General features: G+C 36.5%; 1 protein-coding gene across 1 annotated transcript in view; it reads right to left on the reverse strand.

The window, feature by feature from the left end:
- prkd1 (protein kinase D1) overlaps positions 1 to 25,211 on the reverse strand; it is a 94,422-nt gene extending 69,211 nt beyond the window's left edge. Inside the window, exon 1 of the mRNA XM_055171406.2 lies at positions 25,185 to 25,211. Within this exon, the coding sequence (XP_055027381.1) occupies positions 25,185 to 25,196 (12 nt within the window). The 5' untranslated portion in view covers positions 25,197 to 25,211. The remainder of the gene's footprint in view (positions 1 to 25,184) is intronic.
- Positions 25,212 to 25,836: the final 625 nt, after the last annotated feature.

The raw sequence follows: 25,836 nt of genomic DNA on the forward strand, positions 1-25,836 counted from the left end.
TGATGCTCGCCTCCCACGCTTAGTGCTCATCGCTGCTGTAGTAAGATACAGAAGGCCGCCAATATCACTCGAATCAGTGAGAGAGATCACTAATAAAACTGATGATTTTAAGTCAAATTAGGCCCACGCAAAATGTTTCACCCAAACAAATGTGTCGATTGTTGCAGCCTTTGTTATTTTCAACTTGTATTGGTAGTGCCTTAACAAAACTGACTGATATAAGTACTGTTTTGGTTACAGCAGTTTTCCTATTTGGAAAAATAAACTGTGCAATGAACAGTTCTAACCACAAGAGGCAGTATTTTTGTTCACTACAATTATCGAATGGGTACACTGTAAAAAGAAATGCAGCATGAAGTTAAAACAACTTGGTTTTGCAAGTCAATTCAACATACTATTTTAAGTTTTGACCTGTGAAAAGTTGATATAATTTATTAAAAGTTGTTTAACTCGATACGTTAAGTTAAAGTAACATAAAAATATTTGTTAATTTGACAAAAATGCTGCATTTTTTTTACAATGCTACAGAAAATAAGTGACAGCTGCATCTCATTTTCAACGCTGTGTCCTCCAGAGGTCACATTTATTAGTTGTCTCATTTCGGGAATAAAATTAATCTAAAATTAATATTTATTCCTTATGAGACCTAATTACTGTAATTTCATGTTTACTTTAAAGTGTAGCTAGTGCTTTTCTGAGATAAAAAACTAAAATTCGATGACACTATATAAAGCCGACAAATGTGACCTAGGGGACGCAGCCTTCGAAATGACTAACTGTAGGTTCACACCAGTCGCGTTTGAGGTGTCAACGCTTGAACATTTAGAGTTTACTCGCGTCATTCGCGTATGAAAGCCGCGCGTGAAAATCAAGTCATCAAGACATTCACACGAAAATTCGCATCACGGGAGGGGCTTCTGTGACTCTGTTCGCTTCCTGTAATCACGTCACTACTAAAGCAAGCTCCTGATTGGTTAACGTGGCGCGTTTTTCCGCCAAAGTTCAAATTGTTCAACTCACGCGTTTCCCACGGCAATGCTCAATTCGCGACATTCGTGCAAACTAGACCACCGTCAACGCGTCTTCACATTGACTTAACATTGAAATCACTTGCACTCTACCACGTCTAGTTTGCCACTTGAACATTATGAGTTTACTCGCTTCATTCGCGCATGAAAGCCGCGCGTGAAATTCAAGTCATCGAGACATTCACACGAAAATTCGCATCACGGGAGGGGCTTCTGCGACTCTGCTCGCTTCCTGTAATCACGTCACAACTAGAGCAAGCTCCTGATTGGTTAACGCGGCACGTTCTTCCGCCAAAGTTAAAATTGTTTAACTCGACATTCGTGCGAACTAGACGCACGTCAACATGTCTTCACATTGACTTAACATTGAAATCACCCGCGCTTGACGCCTCTACCGCGGCTGGTGTGAACGCAGCATAAAAAATCATGTCCTCTTTAAAATCTGGTGGATATCTGCATGACCTTTTGTCCTTATTGTTTATGAATTGCATGTAAATAAATACGGGCTTCATATTAGTACAGTTTGCAATTCTTGTATATCTCTTTAAAAGGGCTTCCTGTTATTCTTTCGCTTTGTTTGTTGTTCGTGAATATGTGTTTAATTCTGCCCCCTTCGGGACTCTGAAATACAAAACAGGTATCAACTGCATCCCTACTATGCTTTTAAGGTGACACAAACATCGCGCCCGCTGCCTCCGTTTCAGGTGACTGACCTTTCCGTGCGCATCGATTCTTGTTTGATGCCGTACACCCTTCGTGACGTGCAATTTCTCGTTCGACAAAAGGAACTAAAATTATTCCACTCATAAGCCTGTAAAATAATCTTCCTGAAATAAGTCTAAATTACAGAAGACAGGAAGTCAAAAGATTAGCCGAGCATGTCGCACAGAAAAGGCGAGAAACGCCGCCAGTCACTGGCATATGCCAAAGCACCTCTTGACAGATAATAAGGTTCCTCTGTGTTAGGAGTCATTACAGGTCAGGACCCCCAGCAGCATGTCATGATGAAGTCTAATTGCAATTTATGTAATAAGTGGGAAAGAGTTTTAGTAACATGGTCGAAAATGGAGAATAAATGATTAGGGGCTTGGCAGAAATGACAGTTTTCAGTTTAGTACCTCGTTCTCTCTCTCTCTCTTTCTCTTGCCGAAGCTCACTCGGCAATTAACTCAACGCCCATTACATCCTCAGTGCTGATCTGACTGACGGGGAAAATGTCTATATTTATAATTATGGTGAGTGGAGAGACTGCTCCATCAAGCCTTTTTGTGACATGGAGGTTTTGACTGAAACTGTTGATGTCAGGTGTAGCATCTTCTTGGTGCATTGGATGTTGGGGTTTGGGTAGAGATTCGTCACGCAATCCAGCTTTAAATTTTTGACAAATATACTTTTCTTTATATTATTTTAAGCAATGAAGTACTGTCTGGATGGCGTTATCATATCAAGAGTTATCATATATACCGTGCTTTTCAAAGGTGCTTGAAAGAGTTTTTACAACGATGCCATAGAAGAACCATTTTTGGTTCCTTAAAGAACCATTTAGCAAAAAATGGTTCTTCTATTGCATCATGAAGCACCTTTATTTTGAAGAGTGTAGTCTTGCTGCTTTGAACACATGATCGTCTGTCTATATTGCATCTCAGAAACGAATGTTTATTTCCATAACATACAATTGAAAATCACCTAATCATCTAATACGCTGTAAATATACAATGCGTGTGGATCCCAAGTAAACTCATCTGGCAATCAGAGGGATAAAGTGGGTGCATCAAGGGAAAATAAGCATGTCTGATGTAAAACCATTGTTTCACAAGAGCCACCCATCAATCATTTGTGGACCTCTTCAGCCGATGCGTCCTCTCTGCATGCTTAATTTCATTCAGCTGTTCATTCACTGACCTTTTGTTCTCATTCATTATCTTTCCTGTGGACATCTTCAAAGCTAGCAAAAACCTTCCAATGATTTGGAATTTAATGCATGGTTTTCCGTAAAAGTGTGCAATATTTGTGGGGTATGCAAAAGGTTTATTTTAATTACATTTATGCTTTTGACAGACGTGCAATTCCATGCAAGGTCAACCTTATCATGAGAAGAAAAGATTTTACCCAAAGTTTTTAACCATACTGCTCATAACCATACCATCTCAGATGTAAATAATTGTTGGTTTTAATACCCATGCAAAGTCTCTCTTAAAGTCGCCATAAAACGGAAGTAGCGATTGTCTTATTTTCCCCGTGGTGAAGTAAACTCTGAAAAAAAGGGGGCTAAATAGCACTAAACCCGCTTCATTGGGGAACCATTTTAAGTGGCATATAGCACCTATGTAGCACCAGTATAGAACCACATTCCCTGCTGAAAAACCAGCATACCAGCAAGACCAGCATATATTGTGTTTTGGTGCTGGTTTGCTAGTGAACACCAGCTAAACCAGCACCAGCATTAGCACCAGCTAAACCAGCACCAAACCAGCATTAGCACCAGCTAAACCAGCACCAAACCAGCATTTGCACCAGCATCCCATGCTGGTCATACCACCAAGAACAGCATATGTTGTGTTTTGGTGCAGGTATGCTGGTGACCACCAGCTAAACCAGCATCAAACCAGCATAGACCAGCATAATACCCATGCTGGTCCATGCTGTTTTTTTCAGCAGGGTTGTGCTATATAGAACCATATTTGGTGCTATAGTGGTGCTATTTCACCCCCGGATGGTTCTTCATAGGTGCTTTATAGGTGCTATATAGCACTAAAAATGGTTCCCCTATGATTAAGAGATTTTAGTGCTATTTATAATGCTATTCATGTTGCTAATTACTGCAATTTTTCCCGGACTTTCACCATATGACCGGAAGTAAAGAAAGATTGTTTCGAGGAGGGGAGGGGTTTTGCATTTTTGATTAAAGATTATGAGGGCACATGAATTTTTTAAAAAACAATGAAGCTAACAGATGAGTCATTTGTAAAAAATAGCATAATATTTTAAAACAAATTACAGTTTTTCATTTCAATTTCAATTGCGACATAAAATTTTTTAAGCATTTTTTATTAAATAAGTGCAAATTTGAGAATTTTTACATGCATAACGAAGAAACGTCACTTACATAAAATTGTTTCTTCCTCATAAATGCATATACAAAACTTAATGAATTAAATATTAAATGTTCTTTTAAAAGCTGTCCCTTTTTCATTTGTTGGGTATTTTTGCTTCTGGATTGTGCATTTTATGTATGTTGTCTCCCAAAAACGTGTGTCCTTTTTGGTTACATCCATAGCACATGCATGTTTCCCTCATCTAAAACAGAAAATATGAATATAGACGGTTTCATCGGACGCACGTGCGGTGAAGTGATTACGCGTCTGGTTGGAACTTTACTTCCGGTTTCAGTTTTTTTAATGGTCTGACTAGTTGCTAAACTGAAGTCTTGAACAAATACCTTGTCGAAAATAATAAATGTTTTAGTTTCGTAGGTAATCTACGTGTTATTTATTTTGTTTGTTATTAGGGCTGTCACAATGATTAAATAATCGTCTCATTGCGATTGTTTAACCTCATTGCGATGATTTCAGATCACCGCAATGATTGCACATCTCTTTAAAAAACACAAGGGGGAGCTGCAGCACATGTATAAACAAGACAGTATCAGGCACTCCTTAACTGACAGTGTAACGCAATACATTGTAAAGCCATTTAATACAGTGGAAAAACAGCATTTAGAGAAATGCTGCAAAACTTTCATAAGTAGTATGAACTGCCAGGTAAAACATACATTTCCAAAACAGCAATTAGGAAAGTGAAGGATGCTATTAAGGATCTGAACAAACAAACAAAATAAATGTATGAGAATTAAATGTCATAGCAATAAAACAGACAATCGTCATAATCATCAAAGTCCTAAAACAGGCAATTAATCATTATAATTGTCACAATTTATTAGATAATTAACCGTCAGCTAAATGTAATAATCGTGACAGCCTGTTATATAAATAAACTACTTTAAAAGGACTTTGTTGTTATTTATTCTTAGTGGAGTTTACCAGAAGTTACGTGTTGACCACAAAAGCTGCTTGTTTATGTTGTTACTGCTGAAACCGTCTATCGACTGACATTTTTCTAATGCTTGGACCGTATCATCAGAGATTTATAAAAATATAAACAGATACCTCAACAAAATGCATTATCTGAGAAATTATATTACAAGTTTTGACTGCAAATGTCACATCCATAACGCTGGAATTGCCCAGATGCTTTTTTTAAATAGTATATTTATTGATAATTTGCCAACTTAAACAAAACACACATGAATATAAATCATAATCATTGAAGAAGATGGAGAGAAACAAAATGGATAACGGCAAAGTGACAATAAGCAGATTTATCCAAGGTCACTAAAAAGGAAAATAAAAATTAGATACTTAAAAATTAGGTGGATAACTACACTAAATACACAGTGGTAGTACAAAACAAAGTTCGAAAATTCATGCACTCACTTGGGGTGATGCTTTTAAGCATGTTCAAGCTATGTATACATTTAATAGGTACTGTCTTAAAAATAAGGGGCCAGAGAAGAACCATGTTTGGTCAATCAAAGAACCGTTCATGCAAAGGTTTTTCAAAGAATAATTTCTTTCATACCTTTTTATAAACGTGTTTAAATGTTCTTTAAGGGACCGTTCAGCCAAAAATGGTTCTTCTTAGGGCATCATTCAGCACCTTTATTTTCAAGACTGTATGCGGATTCCCTGGGAATCAAACCAATTAGCCTGACGCTGCTGGCACTGTGCTCTACAAGTTCAGCTTCAGGATTGTTTTGTTTAACAAACCATTGAGAGTTCTAGGTTTTGGGGTCTCTTAATGTTGTGAATAAGATTGGCAATAACACCTCGCAGTACAAACTTTCTTGTTTATTTAGTATGTGGTCAGCGGGGACGCATATTAAATATCTCGAGAGCTACTTGAGCAAAAAGTCTTTGTGGTTTTGGCTGATTCTGTTTGTTTTATATTCATTGCGATTGTGACTTTGGCAGCGCTTTAAATCCCCACAGCGAAGACGCCTTTTCTGTAATGACACGTCTGAGGACTTTGCAAAAAGGTCCTGTTTAGATTGTTGTAGTTTTGCTGGGTGAAATTCAAGTAACAATAGGAAGCATATATAACAGGGTATGTAAATGCCAATACCCCGATAGATGTGTGAAGTAAAGTGTTTTGGGTTGGGCCTGCTATTATTCAGGCTATTGTGTTGTGAAGCGTTTAACTGAGTCATATTGATTGGTGTAAAGGATTTTCAGGTGAAGGAAATTCATGCCCTTGAAATATTCTGCTATTTTATTTTGTTTAGTTGAACAATAAGCTTTGAGAGACTTTAAAAAATACAGGGTTATTTTCAACCCAGCACTGGGTCAAAAAGAGCCAAGCCAAGCTTTTGGGTTAAATTAAAGCAATTTTTTTTATATTTGACCCAACAATGAGTTAAAACAACCCAGCATTTTTGGTTGAAACAACCCAGCATATGTTTAATTACAACCCAAGGGGCTGGGTTCGTCCCTTTTTGACCCAAACCTGGGTTGAAAATAACCCATATTTTCTTAAGTGTAAATTACAGGAATCTATTGTTTTATTTACATTTATGCAATTGTCAGATCCTTGTACCCAAAGCAACTTATACCCTCAAAATAAAGGTACTAAATAATGCAATAAAATAACTATTTTTGACTGTATTGTTTGTTTATTCTTAAAGCCATTACAGCATCTATATTTATAGCGAGAACCAGGTAATCCATACAGAAGTTAATCCATACACACGTTGGGGGAAGGGCAATTTGACATCTCCAATTTACCTAACCTGCATGTTTTTGGCCTTTGGAAAAAACGGGATTAACCGGAGTAAAGCCCTTCTTGCTGTGAGGAAACTGAGCCTCATTTTTTGGAACCAAAAATGGTTCTTCTGTGGCATTTCTGCGAATAACTTTCATTTCCTAGATTTAAGAGTGTCGAGTGCATTTAATATTACATCAAACCATGCATTTCATGGGAATCAAATTAGTGATCTTGATGTTGGAATTAGCTTGTTTCTCTAATTGAGCTACAGTTATTTATTAAAGTTCCCCAATTTCATTGCTAAAAAACAACATTATTTTGTGTATTTGGTATAATACAATGTGTTTGCGTGGTTTCAACCTATTCTCCAACCTATACGTTTGCTTTGGTCGTGTGTCCATTTCACCATATACGACCAACAGATGCATTTACAGTACTAAATTAGCGTCTCTACCGGCAGCAGGTGAAACTTAATATATTAGGTTATAAAATTATATTTTGGGGTATACTTTTGATATGATGACATGTACTGGGATAAGAATTTAAATTTAAACCGACAGGATTAATTGTATTTTATTACACATTACACTATTGAGGCATTTAGGGCAAATAACTTACACATTTATTTATTATATGAAATAAACACAGCATGCAAAACAGTCAAAACTTTAAAAAAAAATGTACTTCCACATATTCCAAGTGGTCAAACGTTCAATTTATTTTACAAAAAAAGATGCATGCAAAAGTGATGACAATCCGCTGTAAATATCAGATCCGGTGTACACTGATTCAAAAACTGCCACCCGAAGAAGCGATGATATGTCATCTATGATTGTGAAAAGGCATTGTCTCTCGTGTGTCTCGTGACCGATTGCATCATTACGTTAGCTAAGAATGTGAAGCGTTATTGGCTCTTGTGACCGACTACGTCATGCTGGTTTATGTTTGAATGAGATCTGACTGTGAGTTTTTCATATAAAGAAATCGTATGGCTTCAGTTCGCAAGGTTTGCAACGCGAATGGTTTGTAATACTTTTATACTGTTTTATGCAATAAATACCTGTGACTGTACTTTTACTTGCGAGTTGTGTTTTATGGTTGAGAAGTGGTTGGGTTTAGGGTAAAGGTGAGGGTAGGGTTAGATGCTCCAAAATATCTTTAAAACCATAAATGTTTATGAAACCGTTTCTACATTTACAAATTCATAAAATTAAATGTGTCTAATCTGATGTATAAAGCAAAAACCTTAAAACGTAACTAGAGGACACTTACGTGTAATACGTCACTTAACGTCGTAATAAGGTGCTTGCACAAACGACCTATGAGGTCGTTATTTTTGGAGGACAGTCTCCGTGGTTTATGGTTCAAAAAACACATTATTTTCCACAAACTGTAAATTTTTGTAGCTCCAGATTTCACTCTCTCATCGATGTGAAAAGCTCTGTGTCCCTGATTGGCCCGCTAATCTGTACGTTGTGATTGGCCTGAAAACCTCTGACGTCAGACAGAAATGTGACGCTCCTTACCATGTTTGAAAGATTCGGTATAGGCTGTGAGTCCGAAGCGGGAGCAATTATGATAATGTCGGACTTGTCTACATCATCGAATCCCAGGAAGTAAACTGTTGCCTATACAATCCGTGTGTTTGTTGTAGTCCAAGAAAAGAGATTTACGTTGGAGACGATAACTTGCATCATCGTTTACTTTGGGGTTTGTACCTTTTGCATATCGTTTACTAATACACACCAAAGGAAATGTAAAATCATGAATCGGACAATAGTTGCTCTTTAAAATAACCATTAAGGACTTCTGTAAACTTTTTAGTCATGACTGAAGCGGGAGTAATTTGCTGTTTTACATAAAACATAAATCTCTCTTTATTCCATGTTTGTTTTGGGGTGTAAATGATTTAAGCGTAATAATGAGACAAGTTGCTTGTAATGTATTTGTATTCATAGTCGTGTTTGTTTGTGTGTGTTCTGTATGTGTTTTGCATACGTGTTGTGTATCGTCTTGTTGTTCTGCCTTATGTCTACATTTGGAGCCTACGGGACGTTTAATTTAAGGCCCTGGGAATCGTCTTGTAAAAATGTGCTCACAAACAAGTTTGCTGTGAGACGCAGATGTAGAGTCACAGAGCCCTCTGCAGAGCAGTCATAAATTTATGAATTATAATTCATGCATGCAAATTCAAGTGCCGCTTATGACTTATGTAAAAAAATCAAAGCAAAACGGTTCTAGAAGGTGAATTTAACAAGAGAAATGAGAAATAGTTCATATTTGTCACTACACCTGAACAAACAAAATTTAAGTATTTTACATTTCATATTATAGTAATTTTGCAAATAAATATTGCAATGATTTGTCAAGAATGTAATTAAAAGGAATAGTTGACCGCCCCACCAAAAAACCTTTAGGAGTTTATTTCTTTTGTTAAACGCAAAATAAGATATTTGGATAAACGATGGTACAGTAATTTTAATTTTTGGGTGAACTATCCCTTTAAGAAGGTCAAACATTTATATAATTGTTTGTAAAGAATAAAAACTTCCATAGAAAGTCATTAAGTACTGTACATTAATATGCATACATCTAGAGCTGTCGCAACTAATCGTTTGCAGAATAAAAGTTTTTGTTTACATATTAAATGTGTGTGTAATGTGTATAATAATTATGTATATATAAATGGACACACATCCATGTATATATTTAAGAAATATTTGCATGTGTATAATCATTTGTATATTAACGGATAATTTATATCATATATAAATATAAATATTTATTATATCAATATATTTTTTCTCAAAAATATACATACACGTGTTTGTATTACTATATACATAATATTTGTTGATGTACTGTCTGTGTATAATAATAAAACTTTTATTTTTTGCAAACGAATAGTCATGACTCATTAGGCAGCTCTACAACTATACATACACACATGGATGAAATGTGTAATATTATTTTAAATGTGAATGAAATAATGATTTCTATTTTCAGTGGATTAATATGTGCATACTATAAGACAGACCCTTAAAAATGGCTTTATACGCACAATTGTCATGTTTAGTCTTTATAACATCATGACGAAACACGACTGCAGCAGTATGCAAATAGTCGACGTGATTGCAGCACCCTCGCATGAGAAACAGCTTTTTTGCTATGCTGGCCGGGGCTTATTTTTGATACTTAACTGGGAAATTGAAAAGCAAACATCAGAAAACATATTGCAACACTGCCATGGGCGGTCCCTCAGCACCCCAAATAAAAAACAACAAAGTGCACCTTTAATTATTTTGTGTCTCCCAATAACAACTTTAATTGGCTTGTGGAGGCAGTCGGGGACCGTGGCAGCAAAGCCTGCGTTCAGCTGGGACTTGCAGAGGACTGATATCGTGCCCTAATGGCTCATATCACTTGTTCTACACTCACAGGCCGCTAATGACTCGGTTGTCACCCATCTTGTTAGCACGGGGCAGACCTCTGCAGGCCCTCCCCTTGCCCAGTCGCCAGGGACGGCCCTAATTGGGTACAGGGAGTGGCTGGATTTAAGGCGATGCCGGTCACTGTTGCATGTATGAGTACACTTGATAATAGACTCCCGGGAGAGTGCATTAATCTACAGTTTCAAACCTGTAAATTGAACTCCCGTGCTCTGGCCTTTCTATTGGCCGTCCCCTAACAAGTCACGCTGTTTAGTACACATGCACAGAGTTGTTTGTTTAGGTCACGAGTTGGTCGTGCTTTGCGCTGACGTGACATAAAACTAAATCTTTGGACTGAATGTTAGGTCGTAGATTTTGTAATTACACAGTGTCTGGTAAAAGTATTCAGACCTTTAGCCGATAACCTGCGGGGGCCCCTAATGAAAATGCATGAATGTAAAAGAAGCATATTTTAAATGTGTTTCATTTGTACCTGCTCTCCAGAGGCATTTCTGTCACAATATTTTGTCAAGGAATGTCTATAAGCCACATATAGCGGCAGGCAAAAGTATGCAAAGTTATGCTCTCGTTGTACTGAATTATAATTCCTACATTAAAATTGTTTCGACCTGCGATATTTTTATTTCAAAGCTACAGCTCAGCTCAAAATCAATTATTTTAATGTGACAGAAATGTCAGCAAGCACCTACACGCTTGTTTAATTCCCACTTGTAAGATTTTATGCAGACACTATTTTTCAGTAAAAATATTGTCATGTCTTTTCAGGTATGTTCATGCACTTTTTAAGTTTGTATTTGGTCACTCTTCACAATGGATTTGTTGGATGAAGCTTGCACATTGCACCAGAGAAAAATCACCTTTTCATTCTTTGAAGGGATAATTCGCCGAAAAATGAAAATTCTGTCAATATTTACCCTAAAGTTGTTCCAAACCTGTATATATTTATTGAAGTTCTGAAAATGAAGATATTTTAAAGAAGCAGATCTGGGGCATCATTGACTCCCGTAGTAGGAAAAAATAATACTATGGAAGTGAATAGTGCCCCAGATTTGTTTGGTTATTAAAGGTCCCATTCTTTCTGTGTGTTTGAAGCTTTGATTGTGTTTACAGTGCGCAATATAACATGTGATCATGTTTCCTGTGTAAAAAAACTCAGTATTTTTCACACAATTAACTTATCTGTATAGAGCTGTTTTCACTGTCCTCAAAACAGGCTGATGTCTTCCTTGTTCTATGAAGTCCCTCCTTCAGAAATACGTAATGAGTTCTGATTGTGTAGCTTGTTTAGTGTGTTGTGATTCGATAGCAGCTTAGCTTGTCGTTAGCTTAGCTGGCGATTGACGTATTCCGGTGGGCGGAGTTTAATCAAAAAACTGTTCTACTGACGTCATTAAAGCAGGAAGTAGAGGGCTGTAGTCCAAACCAGCCGATTGCATTATGCTTTAAAAGGCAAATTTTGTAATTTACATTATATTATTTAGTTTAGTTTAGAATTTAGTGGTGGGCAATGATTAATCGTGATTAATCGCATGCAAAATAAAAGTGAGTTTTTGCATAATGTGTGTTTTGTGTCTAATTATTATGTACATTTAAACTGAAACATACACATATATACATTTCAGAAATGTTTTATTTATATTTATATATAAATTTTGTTTATATACATATATATATACACATTTAAATGTTCTTAAATACATACATGAAGGATTAATCACGATTAATCATTGCCCACCACTATAAACCATTTAAAAATGTCAATGTAAAATAATCAACCATAATAATTGCAATTACAATATGAGGATGAAGAATCTGCAATTTTGCTTTTTTTGACATAATCGTGCAGCCCTAAATTGAGCATAAGTAAATGATGACAGAATTATCATTTTTCGGTGAACTATCCCTTTAAGCAACCACATGTTGGTTTAATCCTGTCAGCAGTAATACTGTCTTGCAAACACATTTCTCTCAGGCAATAGGTTTTCAAATTTGCAATATTTTCATTTATTTGCACCATCAGTTTCTCTTTATAATAAGAGGCTCAGTCTCTACTAAAGACAAGTATCAGCTTGATGCTACTTCCATGTTGCTTCATTGTATATTTTTTGATGCGTGACTGGTCTAGTGTTGTATTTCCACCAAGCGTATCACTTTAAATTTAGGCTAAAAAGCACAAATCTCAATTGGGTCACCGTGTCAAATGAGGAATTCTTTTTTCATATACAGCATGATATGGTGGGCTGGTAGTGCACATTTACTACATTTTGAGCTACTAAACATCCTTTAAAGTGATTTCATGGTCATTCTGTGGCTTTACAAAGAGTTGTAAAGAAGGCCTACAAGCTTATTTGTTTAGTGTCTGGCTTGTGAAAAGGAGTTTGCATCTTGTGATAATTAAACCAACTGTGCCCACTGGAACATCTAAACACTTGTATACTGTTTTTCTAATTTATGCATTTGTTTTTTATGCAACTCTAATCCGTTCGGAAAGCATTTTAATATTTCATTATCCCTTAATGGTGGGATTTTTGTAAAAAAAAAAAAAATTATTTTGCTGCATACAAATAAAAAATTGAAACTATGAACTATTAATTGGTGAAATGAATAATTGATGAAAGGTCTGAATACTTTACAGGTCACTGCATGTGTAAAAATTGCAAACTGAAAAGTTCATTTAAATTTTGAGGAAAATACTACAGTCATTTTCCTTTCTACAGTTCAGCATCACACAAATGTGAGATATACAGACACGTTTAAAGCCACAATATGTACAATTTATGTAGTAAAAATATCCAAAACCCACTTGCACAATGTAATATATTTTGAAGTTACATATATCCTAAACGTTTCCAAGAATTTGTAAATCCAGAAAAATTCCTATTTTAAATAATGGTTTGTCCCTTTTCTCCCTTGTAATCGTCGCCCTTTTAGTGACTTAAATATCCTTAGTTTTCGGTTGTAGAAACTATGGCAACACGAGTGGACAAATGCGGAAGGTCGGCTATACAGCATCTATTGGTGCTTTTCCATTGCATAGTACCCCACGGTTTGGTTTGGGTCAGGTCGGGTCAGCTCACCTCACTTTGGCTTGGTTAGCTATTCCATCGAGTTTAGTAACACTTCGGAGTGGGAGGGATTATAGGCGTATCGTTATATTTGCGCTGTCTACTCCTGTGTCATCATACAAGTGAGAGCGTCGTTGTACATTCCCATATTCATTTATTTCTCAGTCCACCACAAATTTAATATTGACCACCACAAATAGATGTTTGCACATCGCGTTTATCACTACCTGTGTCTCACATGACAGTTTCTGTACAAACACCCGTGGCGTCAGTCGACGCGCTCCACTGAGCTTTAAGTTGTATTTAAACATATATGCGGACGTGCGTGTTGCAAATGTGCCGCCACGAACTGCAAGTCTGGAAAAAATTTTATGGTGTTCCTGATTCACAACCTGTGGATGTTTTTCATCGCCAAAAGGGAGTTTGGGAACTTACACCACAGCACAGATAACAACAGGTTTACTCGAGAAGCTAGCATGAAGGTAAAGCTAATCTTTTACATTATAGCGATGACGCTTCTCTCAGACCAATCAGTGATCTACAGTGTTTTCACGTCACGTTTTGGTATCAGCTCGGCTCGCTTGGAACCCCAACAAGGTGGTAGTAAAAAAAGTATCGGGTACTACGTACTGCACCCAGTGGAAAAACCCTCAAAAGTAAGCTGACCCGACCCAAACAAAACCGTGGGGTACAGTTCAATGGAAAAGCGCCATAACACACAGCTGTTGTGCCTTGAAGTTAATTTTTTACGATGGCATATAATAATGTGATCAAACGTTTAAGTAATAAAACTAATTCATAACCTCATCCATCAACTTGATTAGCGAAATCCATACGTCTCTGAATGGTGAAAACAACATCTCCCATCATTCCACTCTTCTTATTATTGTTATTGTAAAACAGCGACCTCTAATGGTGCAAATATTACATCTTGTGTCTTTAATACATTTAAAGGGAACATTTCACAATACTTTTTTAAGATGTAAAATAAATCTTTGGTGTCTCCAGAGTACATATGTGTAGTTTTAGCTCAAAATACCATATAGATAATTTATTATAACATGTTAAAATTGCCACTTTGTAGGTGTGAACAAAAATGTGCCGTTTTTGGGTGTGTCCTTTAAAATGCAAATGAGCTGATCTCTGCACTAAATGGCAGTGTTGTGGTTGGAAACTGCAGATTAATGGGTGGTATTATCCCCTTCTGACATCACAAGGGGAGCCAAATTTCAATTACCTATTTTTTCACATGCTTGCAGAGAATGATTTACCAAAACTAAGTCACTGGGTTGATCTTTTCACATTTTCTAGGTTGATAGAAGCACTGGGGACCCAATTATAGCACTTAAACATGGAAAAAGCCTCCTTTAAAATGAATATAAGCGCTCTGATATTCTTTCGATGATGTGCTGTGCTACAGAATAAAACCTTTGCTGATGTCACACTCTAAAGATAGTGTTGGTGGGAGGAAAATAAGCTCTTTGGGGGCCGACAAAGTGGCCTGTTGGTCTGTTTTTGCTATATAATGAGCTGTATATGAGTGGGTTATAGAAAACCTTGAAGTTTAATGCTGACATATTGAGGGAAACAAAATGTAGTTGCCATGTTATTTTCATTATGCAACTGGTAAAGCATTGTCCATATATTAGAGCATAAAAAATGTCTTTAGATTTCCATCATGGTTCTGCATTATGCATCTCACAGTGGTGCCATACTTGGTGGTATCATTATCTTCAATTTGTTACAGACTCACTCACCCAGTGGCCATTTCGACATGTCCTGTCATGAAGATATGAATCCGTATTTACACGACTAACACAATCCACCGGTTTAAATTTCTGCCGCTCTCGGCCAATGCAACAGGCAAATAAACAGCAACATGTTTTACGTCAAAATCTGGAAAACAACCTGGTCTTGATGAAAACACTGAGCTGGTCTTATTAATGTTTATAGAGATACAGTACATCGTATTTCCCACTTGGTGTAATAAACATACAGTAGATGTCTAAGTGGAAAAAACAGTTTTCTGACCTTAATATTATATTCTTCTCACTGTCTCTCGTTGCCATTGAGCTATATATAAAATACAACTATCAAAGAGAAGACATGCACAGATTGCTCAAGATAGGTTGCATGTTATGTTTCAGCTTATAAATAATGTAACCTTATGAGGTCAGATCATTCGAGCGTAGTATAAACAACGTCGATCGACTCGTGTATACATAAATATACGTTGCATTCTAACAATCTAGATAAATCCAAATCCCTGCATGCCAGAAATGCACGCCGGCCTTCGCTCTGATATTTTGTTGCTGCATTTTTCCTAATATGTTAATGTTTTAAGGTTTGAACTTTAGCAGCTAAAAGGTGTCAACGTTGCTGCTATCCCGGAGTGTAACAACAATGAAATAATCCCCGCGCACATACACACACTCCATCAAACACACACGTAGCCATCTGGCGTGTCTGTCAGAGGACCTGACAGTCTTACCAGATATCACAGAGGGTGCTGTATGATGTCACACACCAAACAGCCTCCAAAGTGATTTCCCGCCCCCTCCTATGCATGGCACTATTATAAACCGTGAACACGCTAGCTTTCTTTACATATATGCTCCTTTCTATAGGAGACCGAATACATCTCCATGTTTTATCAAATTGCACACATAATAACACACCACGTCCATGCACAATACACGTTACCGTTCTCCCGCAGATCGAGATTACCCGTTTAGAGGCATTTTTCTCGAAACTGATAGATTGCTATTATAATGGTCCGACTGTAAGACGCACGCCACACACGTAATATCATACCGAATCTAGGCCTGCATATCTCTCACAGTACAACACGACTAAGAATAATATTTGTCTCCGATTCAGTCCATTACGCCAATTAACATAATATAAACCCGAGGAAAGTAAGAGGGGCCTAATCTCCTAAGCGCAGATCTCTCCCATGAGGAATAGGTGTGAATATTCGCCACCATCTCGTCCCTTCATGTCTCCATACAGCTTTCTCCCCTGCCAATCGAACTCCCCCCCAACAAACACACACCAAAGCGCCTGGCGCACTCCTGGCATAGTGTATATAATATGTAGCTAGCTAATTGCAAATCATCTGTGATGTACACGACTGCTTCACTAATTGCCGCTGGAAGCTGTGCTCATTAACTGTTCTCATCTGGCTCGGTACACAAACTAAACAACCTGCAAACGATCCAGCAATTACTGTTATTTTACATCCACCACGCCAGGCGCGCATGAAAATAGCTGCTGTAAATAACAAAAGACATTTGGCTGCGAGTGTCTGGAAATGCATGGACGCCAAAAAATAGGCTCATTAAAGAGTAGTTATTTATTGAAGATTTAAAAGACGCAAATGCAGCAGGGCGCTCCTGAGGGATCGCTGAGGCTTTCCTGAGTTCGGTGGCGCGCCCACGGATCATTTATTGACCAAACTGAGTTTTGTTGTTTACCGATAAAATGGTGGTACGCTGACAATGTTTGCGTAACATATGCCTCACACATACTGAATGTCACTAGAAAAGCACCCTTACAACTGGGTGAGACTGCGCGTGTGTGACAGAGAAAAGGAGAGAGCAAGTGAGAAACAGCTCAAAGAAAAATTGACAGTATATGGAGACACTGAATGGTGTTCTTCACTTATATTTTGAATATCTACTGTCGCGTTCGTACTGACACCCCCATCGCTACTTGTACGCCTTCACGCTTAAATTCTCAGCTCCTCCAGATGCCTTTACATATATTCATATGTGCGGGCACACCACGGGGCGGAGCCTCGCTGTCTTAATGGTTTCAATTAGAATACTCCCACAGACACATCACTTTAAGAGCAGATCTGTCCATTAGACAAGCTGTACCATTATCATTTTTAAATACATAAATTAAATGTTGTGGCGGCCTACCAGAATTAGCAGATGATCCAGCAGGAAAATGCATTAACTTGCTTAAATGATATGAACGAAACAAAATGCTTTGTTTTGAGATCAGAATAATAATTAAATATAAAAACCAACATGTTTCAGATTCTTTCTGGCAAAAGAAAGCATCACTTTGTCTCGCCAGTCTTTCTAAATGCATCAACTTGAAACTTTGCCTATACATAACTTTTTGAAGTATTATAATCATTCAGTTATTGGAAACCATTGCGATATGTGTATTGCGACGTGCATATTTGCAATATTTTGACATTTTCAATATTCTTGCAGCCCTATCCACACTATTCCTGACGTAAATGCGGGCGACGCCATCTTGAGCTCAGATGGGTAAAACTTCCGGTGAGCCACTACAGCTAATAGTAGTCCTATTGCGAGGGATACGAGTCTGCCGTTTTGACTGGCATTTTAATGCTTATTATGAAATCCAGGAAAACCGGCATAATTTGTGCAGTTTGGGGTTGCCATAATAGTTGATACAAACGCAGTAAATCTCTAAAAACAGTTGTTTTTTACTATAATATGCACAATAACTGAATGTTTATGTGGCGCACGTGCATCTATTAACTGTATCCACACATCCATCCAGTAAAACCTTTCATAGAAACTGACAGTGAACAATAATACAATAACTATTCAAAAACAACATATTATGCTGATAAAAATACGCAGATTTTTTTTTATTCTGCTACTATATATTATTACAAAAATTAGATTACAGTACATAATAGATAGCCTACAACATTAACTGCTTATAAGTTATTGTTTATAATAGTTTGTGATGTGTTTACGCTTACCGTTACTTTTGTTATGTTTCAAATGATTTTTTTAAGCAAATAATTTCATAAGCTCATGTCTTATTTACTGTATAATATTTTCATAAAACGAAAACAATACTGAAAACATGTAATAGGAGTTTAATATGTTTATTATGGTTTGTTTAAATAACTTACATTGTGTTGAATGAGAAGCAAGTTACTACTGCTGTCAGATCGCGTGAAGCTTGATGTGTAGCCATAAAATTCGATAAGTCGATTAAAAATTGCCGTTTAAAAAAAACCTCAAACCATCACCTGAAAAGTTTAAAAACAAGAAGTCTTTGTATATTCCATGTATTAAACACTCTGACTGTCCCACTGTAGAGATACTGGTATGTCTCTATGCTTTTATATTTGCACATTGAAGACCCGTCACCCCCGATGAACAACATGAAATGGTTGAATATATCTTGATGTATCAGGACACTTCTTAATTTCATCCTCACACTGGTTCATACATGAAATTATGACCGTAATCATCATGGAAATCGGCGGCTCTGGTTCAGTGACAGTACGCGCCGGAAGTTGCACCCATAATTCGAGCAAAGCATCATGGGGCGTAGGAATAGTGTGGATACTGAATGCAATATTATAATAGACAATATATATAATAATATCATATCCATATTGGGAAATAATTAACTAAAAAAAGGCGCCGCAATATTTTTAAATTGTGACTTTTTCCAGTTGTCAGTGTAGTTTCAACAATGATTGTTTATATAACGCTATTTTTGGAACCAAGCTTTTTTTGCTTGGTTGTTTTTTCTTTCATTTTATGTGGTGATTTAAAGTCATAATGAAACGATAGTAGTGATTGTCTCGCGTATATCTGTATATTGTAACCTATATCTGTAACAATATGTCTCACATATATCCACGCGAAACTGCTTCTAAGGAAAAAATGTAGAGCGGAACTTGAATTTGTCTATCGAGAACTGATTCAATCGTTGAAAGTTGGGTTATGTGGCTAATTGCTAATCGCTGCGATCTTTCCCGAACCTTGTGCCATTTCTCGTGACCGGAAGTAAAGAGAAATCGTTTCGGGATTTGCATTTTTTAATAAAGATTATGATTATTACCAGGTTATTACCAGGGACTGGTATACTGTTGTACATTGGATAACAGTATATTCCTATCGGCAGTTATTTTCAACGCCATCTCACGAGAATTCGTACATATTTTACGATTTGGCTAATTTGTATTAATTCATACGACCACATTTGTAAGTTTTGGTACGATTTGCCTTGACCCCTGTGACGTTGGGGTTAGGTGCGGAGTTAGGGGTCGGTTTCGTTGCTGTTGTTTTTTCATGACGATTTGCACGATTAACTTCGCATGAATAAATACGAATTAGCCTACTCGTAAAATATGTATGATTTCTTGTGAGATCAGACTGTTATTTTGTATCGCTGTAAAGATTGATGACTTCATAGTTATAATATACTGTATATATCATAAAGATAATTATGAAATTATGGTTTTTGCCTTAAAAAGCTATTATTGTTTTCCACTGTTGATAATGCAATAATGTTGTTTTAAAATTCAGCAAATGAGGTCTGTGAAAATGTATAGAGTCAAAGAAAGGTCTATTAAATGCACTGGTGTTATATCATGGTAAAAATTATGTTTCTTGACATAGCCAAGAAATGTAAAGCTCAGAAAAGCATCAGTGTTGTTACACTGTGCCATAAAACCCAGCGAAATGACAAGATGAATTAGCAGAAATTACAAGAATGTGACATTAATAAAAACTAGAAAAATCACAAATTGGTTGCTTTTCAGCTTGAACAAAAAATCTCACAGGCAAAATGCTGGACCTGAGTTTTTCTTCTAAAAAAATCATGCATTTTCCCATACACACATGCACACACACACACAGAGAGAGAAAGAGAGAGATCTCATTTTAATGTGTTTATGAAACATGAAGGCATTCATTTTCTAAATCCTGTCTCCTAACCATTATCTTTCATTGTAACACATAAGGGTGGAGACAGGAGATTTTGCATGTGGGCGTACAACAGCCTTCTCTGTGCAATCCTCTTAGAGAGAGAATTAGAAAGAATGGTTTGCTAAAATTAATCCAAAAAAGGTAGAGAGGAAAGGGAAAGAGTGGCCATTAATGTAGACATTGCTGGTAGACAGAAGGACAATCTCAACCACAGATCTTGATAATTATTGTAGGTGTGGGAAGAGAGAGAGAGAGAGAGAGAGAGAGAGAGAGAGAGAGAGAGAGAGAGAGAGAGAGAGAGAGATATATGATAAAAGTGCTTGATTAAAGAAATGAAAATGAAAGTGGAGCACTAGTAAATATCCTATTGGTCATATTCAGTGCTTTATTTTAACAACACCTTGAATATTGTTGAACTGCACCATGCTAAGAGCCATTTTGTACCGATTTTGAGGAAGAAAATTTTTCATTTAAAGTATGGATGCATAACGATTAATCGCGATTAATCTATAGCAAAATAAACATTTTTGTTTACATTATACATGTGTGTGAACTCAGTATAATAATTATGTATATATAAATATGCACACATGCATGTATAAAAAATATATATTAAGTATTTATATATTAATATAAATATATATTTACATGTAAACATTTCTTAAATATATACATGCATGTGTGTGCATTTATCTATACAAAGTTATTATACACAGTTCATACACACTTATATGATGTAAACAAAAACTTTTATTCTTTTTATTCTATAGATTAATCGCGATTAATCGTTATGCATCACTAACTTAAAGTATATTTTGTAGGTGTGATGAATTATCCAATTATCCACGGTTGTAATGATAATTAAATTTTAAACGATAATACTAACTGTCAGGACATTTTATCGTGGTTAACCGTGAAACCGGTAATCATCCCATCCCTATTAAGTTGCATTCGTATATTTACGAGGAAGAAAATGTTTCATTTAAAGTAGGGGTGCATAACGATTAATCGCGATTAATCTATAGCAGAATAAACGTTTTTGTTTACATCATATGTGTGTGAACTGTGTATAATAATTATGTATATATAAATATGCACACATGCATGTATAATTTTAAGAAAAATATATATTTATGTATTTATATTTACATAAATATACAAATGTATATACACATGTAAACATTTCTTAAATATTTACATGCATGTGTGTGCATTTATCTATAAAGTTATTATACACAGTTCATAGTTCTTATATGATGTAAACAAAAACTTTTATTCTTTTTATTCTATAGATTAATCGCGATTAATCGTTATGCATCACTAACTTAAAGTATATTTTGTAGGTGTGATGAATTATCGAATTATCCACGGTTGTAATGATAATTAAATTTTAAACGATAATATTAACTGTCAGGACATTTTATCGTGGTTAACCGGTAATCATCCCATCCCTATTAAGTTGCATTGGTATATTTAAAATGTATACATTGCATGTGTCAAAATGATCAGTTTTAATTGCCAAAAATCATTAGGATATTAGGTAAAGATTATGTTCCATGAAGATATTTAATAAATGTTCTACTGTAAATAAATATATGAAAATTGATTTATCAATAGTAATATGTGTTGCTAAGGATTTCAACTTTAAAGGCAATTTCTCAATATTTAGATTTTTTTGCACCCTCAGATTCCAGATTTTCATCTAGTAGTCACACCTTACATTTTGTGTTTTTTGTTAGACATTATTAATACAAATCACACTTGCCATCTCTTTCACCTTCACATAAGCTTTGCCAATTAATCCACCGAGCCAGTCAGTAAAGCTAAGCTTGATCTGTAAAGCACCGCACCACCAACATACTGAATATGTAAGTCAGAGAGCTCAACAGGAGAAGTGGCAGGCCGAGTGGGTTGTGAGCTGAACTAATGAAGCTCAGGTTGGAGCCTCGTAGTCCTGCGCTTTCCCACCTTTCACAGACGCTACCAGGGGAATCAATTTGAACAAATACAGAACATATTGTGGCTGAGTTCATTGCAGCGTTAATTAATGTAGCAGACGCTAAAGAAACTCGGAGTACAACGAGTCCCAATTATCCGGGGAGCAGCCAGGAGCTGATTTACCATTTGTTATATTAAGTATTTGGAATTAGTCGAGTCCAGGTATAATTAAAAATTGTGCCACTTTCACCTGCAACATGTGGAAACTTGTTAATTCCCAACTTTTCCCCCTTTCCCCCATGATTTACCAGATGGTGAGAGAAGAGGAAAAGGGAATGGATTAAAAAAAAAACATGTTGTTGTTTTACACAGAAGTGGCGCGTACGTCAATAAAGCAGAATTTGGCAACACTATTATGTTTGATGTAAACGAAAGCACTGTGAATTTTTGATGTTTTGTGTATTTATTCGGGTTTGGCGTGTCAGACAGGATTAACCAGTCGCATGTCTCATTTCTCAATCGAAAGCTTGTTGGCACGATAATCATTTTTCACGTTTGCCGTTTGTTTGTTTGTTTGGAGTCCGCCTTCACTTTCTGTACCAATAAAAAACAAAACACCGCGAGGTGAAACAAAATAGTAATCATTTCGTTCAACACAAATAAATCACAACTGAATATGCATCGAAGGAAATGTCTTACTAATGCGCGCTCGGAGTATGGCGTCCGTAGGAAGTCTTCATTTCGGGCATGTGTGTGTGCACTGTGACGTGGGGCTCAGTGTGAATCATAGGGTTGACATGAAAGACTTCAGTCACAGGTCATTTAGCACAGTGGGATATCTGTTGCTAACACAGCACAGACACACACATACACACAAATACACAATCGTGAACACAAACACACTCTCGTGTCGCTTTAAATACACCATGCCTTACATCAATCTGTCTGTGCCTCTTTCGCTTTTATACTTTGAAAGAAATAAACACCTTTACCGGCGGCAACCATTCGGTCCTTTGCTTGGTTTAGTCTGATCTAATCGGTAAACTCGCACAAATTCAACTGATTTTACCCCTGGGCTTTGCGCAACGGAGGCAGATGTTTAAAAATGATGTGGGAGATCATGGAAAACAAGCAGTGTTGTTTTCTAATGTGGACAAACAACTGTCCATCAAATCACACTTTGTTTCAGGGTGCTCACACAACAGTTTAAAAACCGCAGATAACACACACACACACTCACACTTGTGCGCGCGCACACACAAACACACTGCACAGCATCTGTGAGCGTGATGAAGACAATGAGTGAGACAAACAATGCCGTAAAATGTGCTACTGCCAAACAACACAGGAGAGGACCAACAATAAATCTCGACAGAAACAAACCTTTGCAGGATTGTACTGTATGCACGCTTGTGTGTGTGTGTGCGCGCGCGCGTGTGTGTAATCATCATCATTGACTCTGTTACCTTGCAGACAGCAGCTGAAGATGTTTTTCAATGTTGCTATGGTGATGGTTTCTTAGACATACAATAATAAGGTCTATAGCTTTAGCTTAGTCTAATAGTCTTAAAGGGGTAGTTCACCCAAAAATAAAAATTCAGTTATCATTTACTCAGCTTCATCTTAGTCTAAACATGTATGGATTTCTTTATTTTGTTAAACACAAAGGAAGATATTTTAATAAAAGATGGTACGCACAAAGTAGACGACACCCACTGACTTCCATAGTAGGAAAAATAAATACTATGGAAGTCAGTAGGTACTGTCAACTGTGTAGTTAGCATGTGTGTAGTCACACAGGTTTAGACTAACATGAAGATGAGTAAATGATGACAGGATCAAAATTTTGGGTTAACTATCTCTTTAACTATTATATATATATATATAACTACAATATCATTGCGATTTGTAACTATTTTACTTATACAAATTTGTATAATTTTTTTATAATATTAGTATTAAATTTTTTTTTGCAATATGCTTTCTTCCCAAGTCGCTGCTTAAAACACAACATAAATTATTACATAAATTCTAATGGATTTAATGCTTATAATAAAAATGTTATTGCTTTGAACGGAAACTATAATGGAAACTATAACTATGAATATTAGAACAGCGTTAAATCCTACTGAGATATGCCGAAAAACACACGCCAGCAAGCAAAAACATTTCACCATCCAAGTTAATTATAGACCCTATATAGTCCGGGTATGAGTAACCCACTTCTAACCAAAATAAACGTGAATTTGGTTGCATTTAATTTTTGCCTAAATACCAGACAGCAGACGACTCCGGGACGGATCTGGGCCGGAGCTGCTGACTCTGCCACGGATCCGGCCTGCAAACTTGTGAGATAGTATTCATGTAAGCAAAGTCAACCGTGATTACAAGGTCTTTGGTTTCATTTATTTATTTATTTATTTATTTTGTGCTCAAGATGTGTATTAAATTTTCACCAAATTTCAGCCCAAATTTTGCCTTGTTTTAGCCTAGACATCGGGGCTGTGTTTGGACACTATAAAATATCATTTAAACCCCATATTGGGTACACAAAGGAATTTTGTATTAAATCTATTTGAATTTATGTGAATGTTTCTATTGTTTTTTTAGGGTAGGGTGGACCTTCATGCTTTTCTTTGTCTCAAAATCATACATTTATCATAGGCTACGTATTCAACGAAGTAGCTATCCACCTCATAAAATAGTTAAGTTTCCATCTAAGATCAGGTTAATTATCTGTAAATGACATTAACAACAAAATACACACTGACAGTCGAGGACCGAGGAAACAATTCTTCAGTCATGCCTCGTGAGGTTATCAACTCGTATATGCCTGTATGAACTACAGTAGCAAGAACAAAGTAATTGCCGAAGCTAATGTGCCATTCATCCATAAAATGACTGTGAAATAGATGTATGAATCTTACACGTCACGCTGTTTCGCATGTGTAATGTCTCTGAAAGGCAACAATAAAGACTTTATGTTATCGTCAACAGCTAGTTCACAGACCTTTTTCCCTCTTTAAATTAGCATTTCCCCTTCACAGTTCCCGCCCTTTTAACTCTCGCTCTTTCCCGCTCCTTTTTTTTGCGTTTTTCTGTTGCACGTTTGATGACATTCATTCCTCTCCATCCACCAAAGGTAAGAAAATAGCCTACCAAAATCTCCATTAGGATGTAATGCTGTGAGGAGTCGTGTAAAAAGTCCTCCAAAGCATTAATTTCACCACATTGATGCATAAACACAGTCAAACTGCGCATATCTTTCTTAAACAAATATCGCTCGTGAGGGTTTGTTCTGAATTAGCCTCGCGCGCCGCAGCGGGCGTGTTTGTGAAGTTGTTTTTATTAGTCGAAAACACCTATGCAGTCACAGGCTAATTGACAAGTGAGTTTTGCCTTATGTAAAATCAAATTTAATCCAAATGCCTTTTCTAATAGGCATGTTAACAACAACACAAGATATTAGTAAGCAGTAGCACAAACAAGTCATATTAATGAGCGAAAAATATTTTGATGATACATTAATGTGTCAAGAGCTGTGGTTTCAAAAGGAATGCGTATAATTAGGTTTCTCCGGCAAAAACAGACTGAAGTCAAGGCACAGCTTTCAGTGAGGGGACGGTGAGTGAAACTTTATTGAGCACTGCCATCTACAGGCGTGATGAGGTATAGCATGGCATGCTAGAAACACCTTGTACTTTTAATTAAATCCAACTTTAATTATTTAATAAATAATTATTACTCCACACTGCATCGACAATTTTAAAAATCGTTAAAGCTTTAATAATTACAAAACGGAAGTGTTTGG

This window comes from Misgurnus anguillicaudatus, chromosome 7, assembly GCF_027580225.2.
Source record: "Misgurnus anguillicaudatus chromosome 7, ASM2758022v2, whole genome shotgun sequence".
In the NCBI taxonomy this organism is placed as follows: domain Eukaryota; kingdom Metazoa; phylum Chordata; class Actinopteri; order Cypriniformes; family Cobitidae; genus Misgurnus; species Misgurnus anguillicaudatus.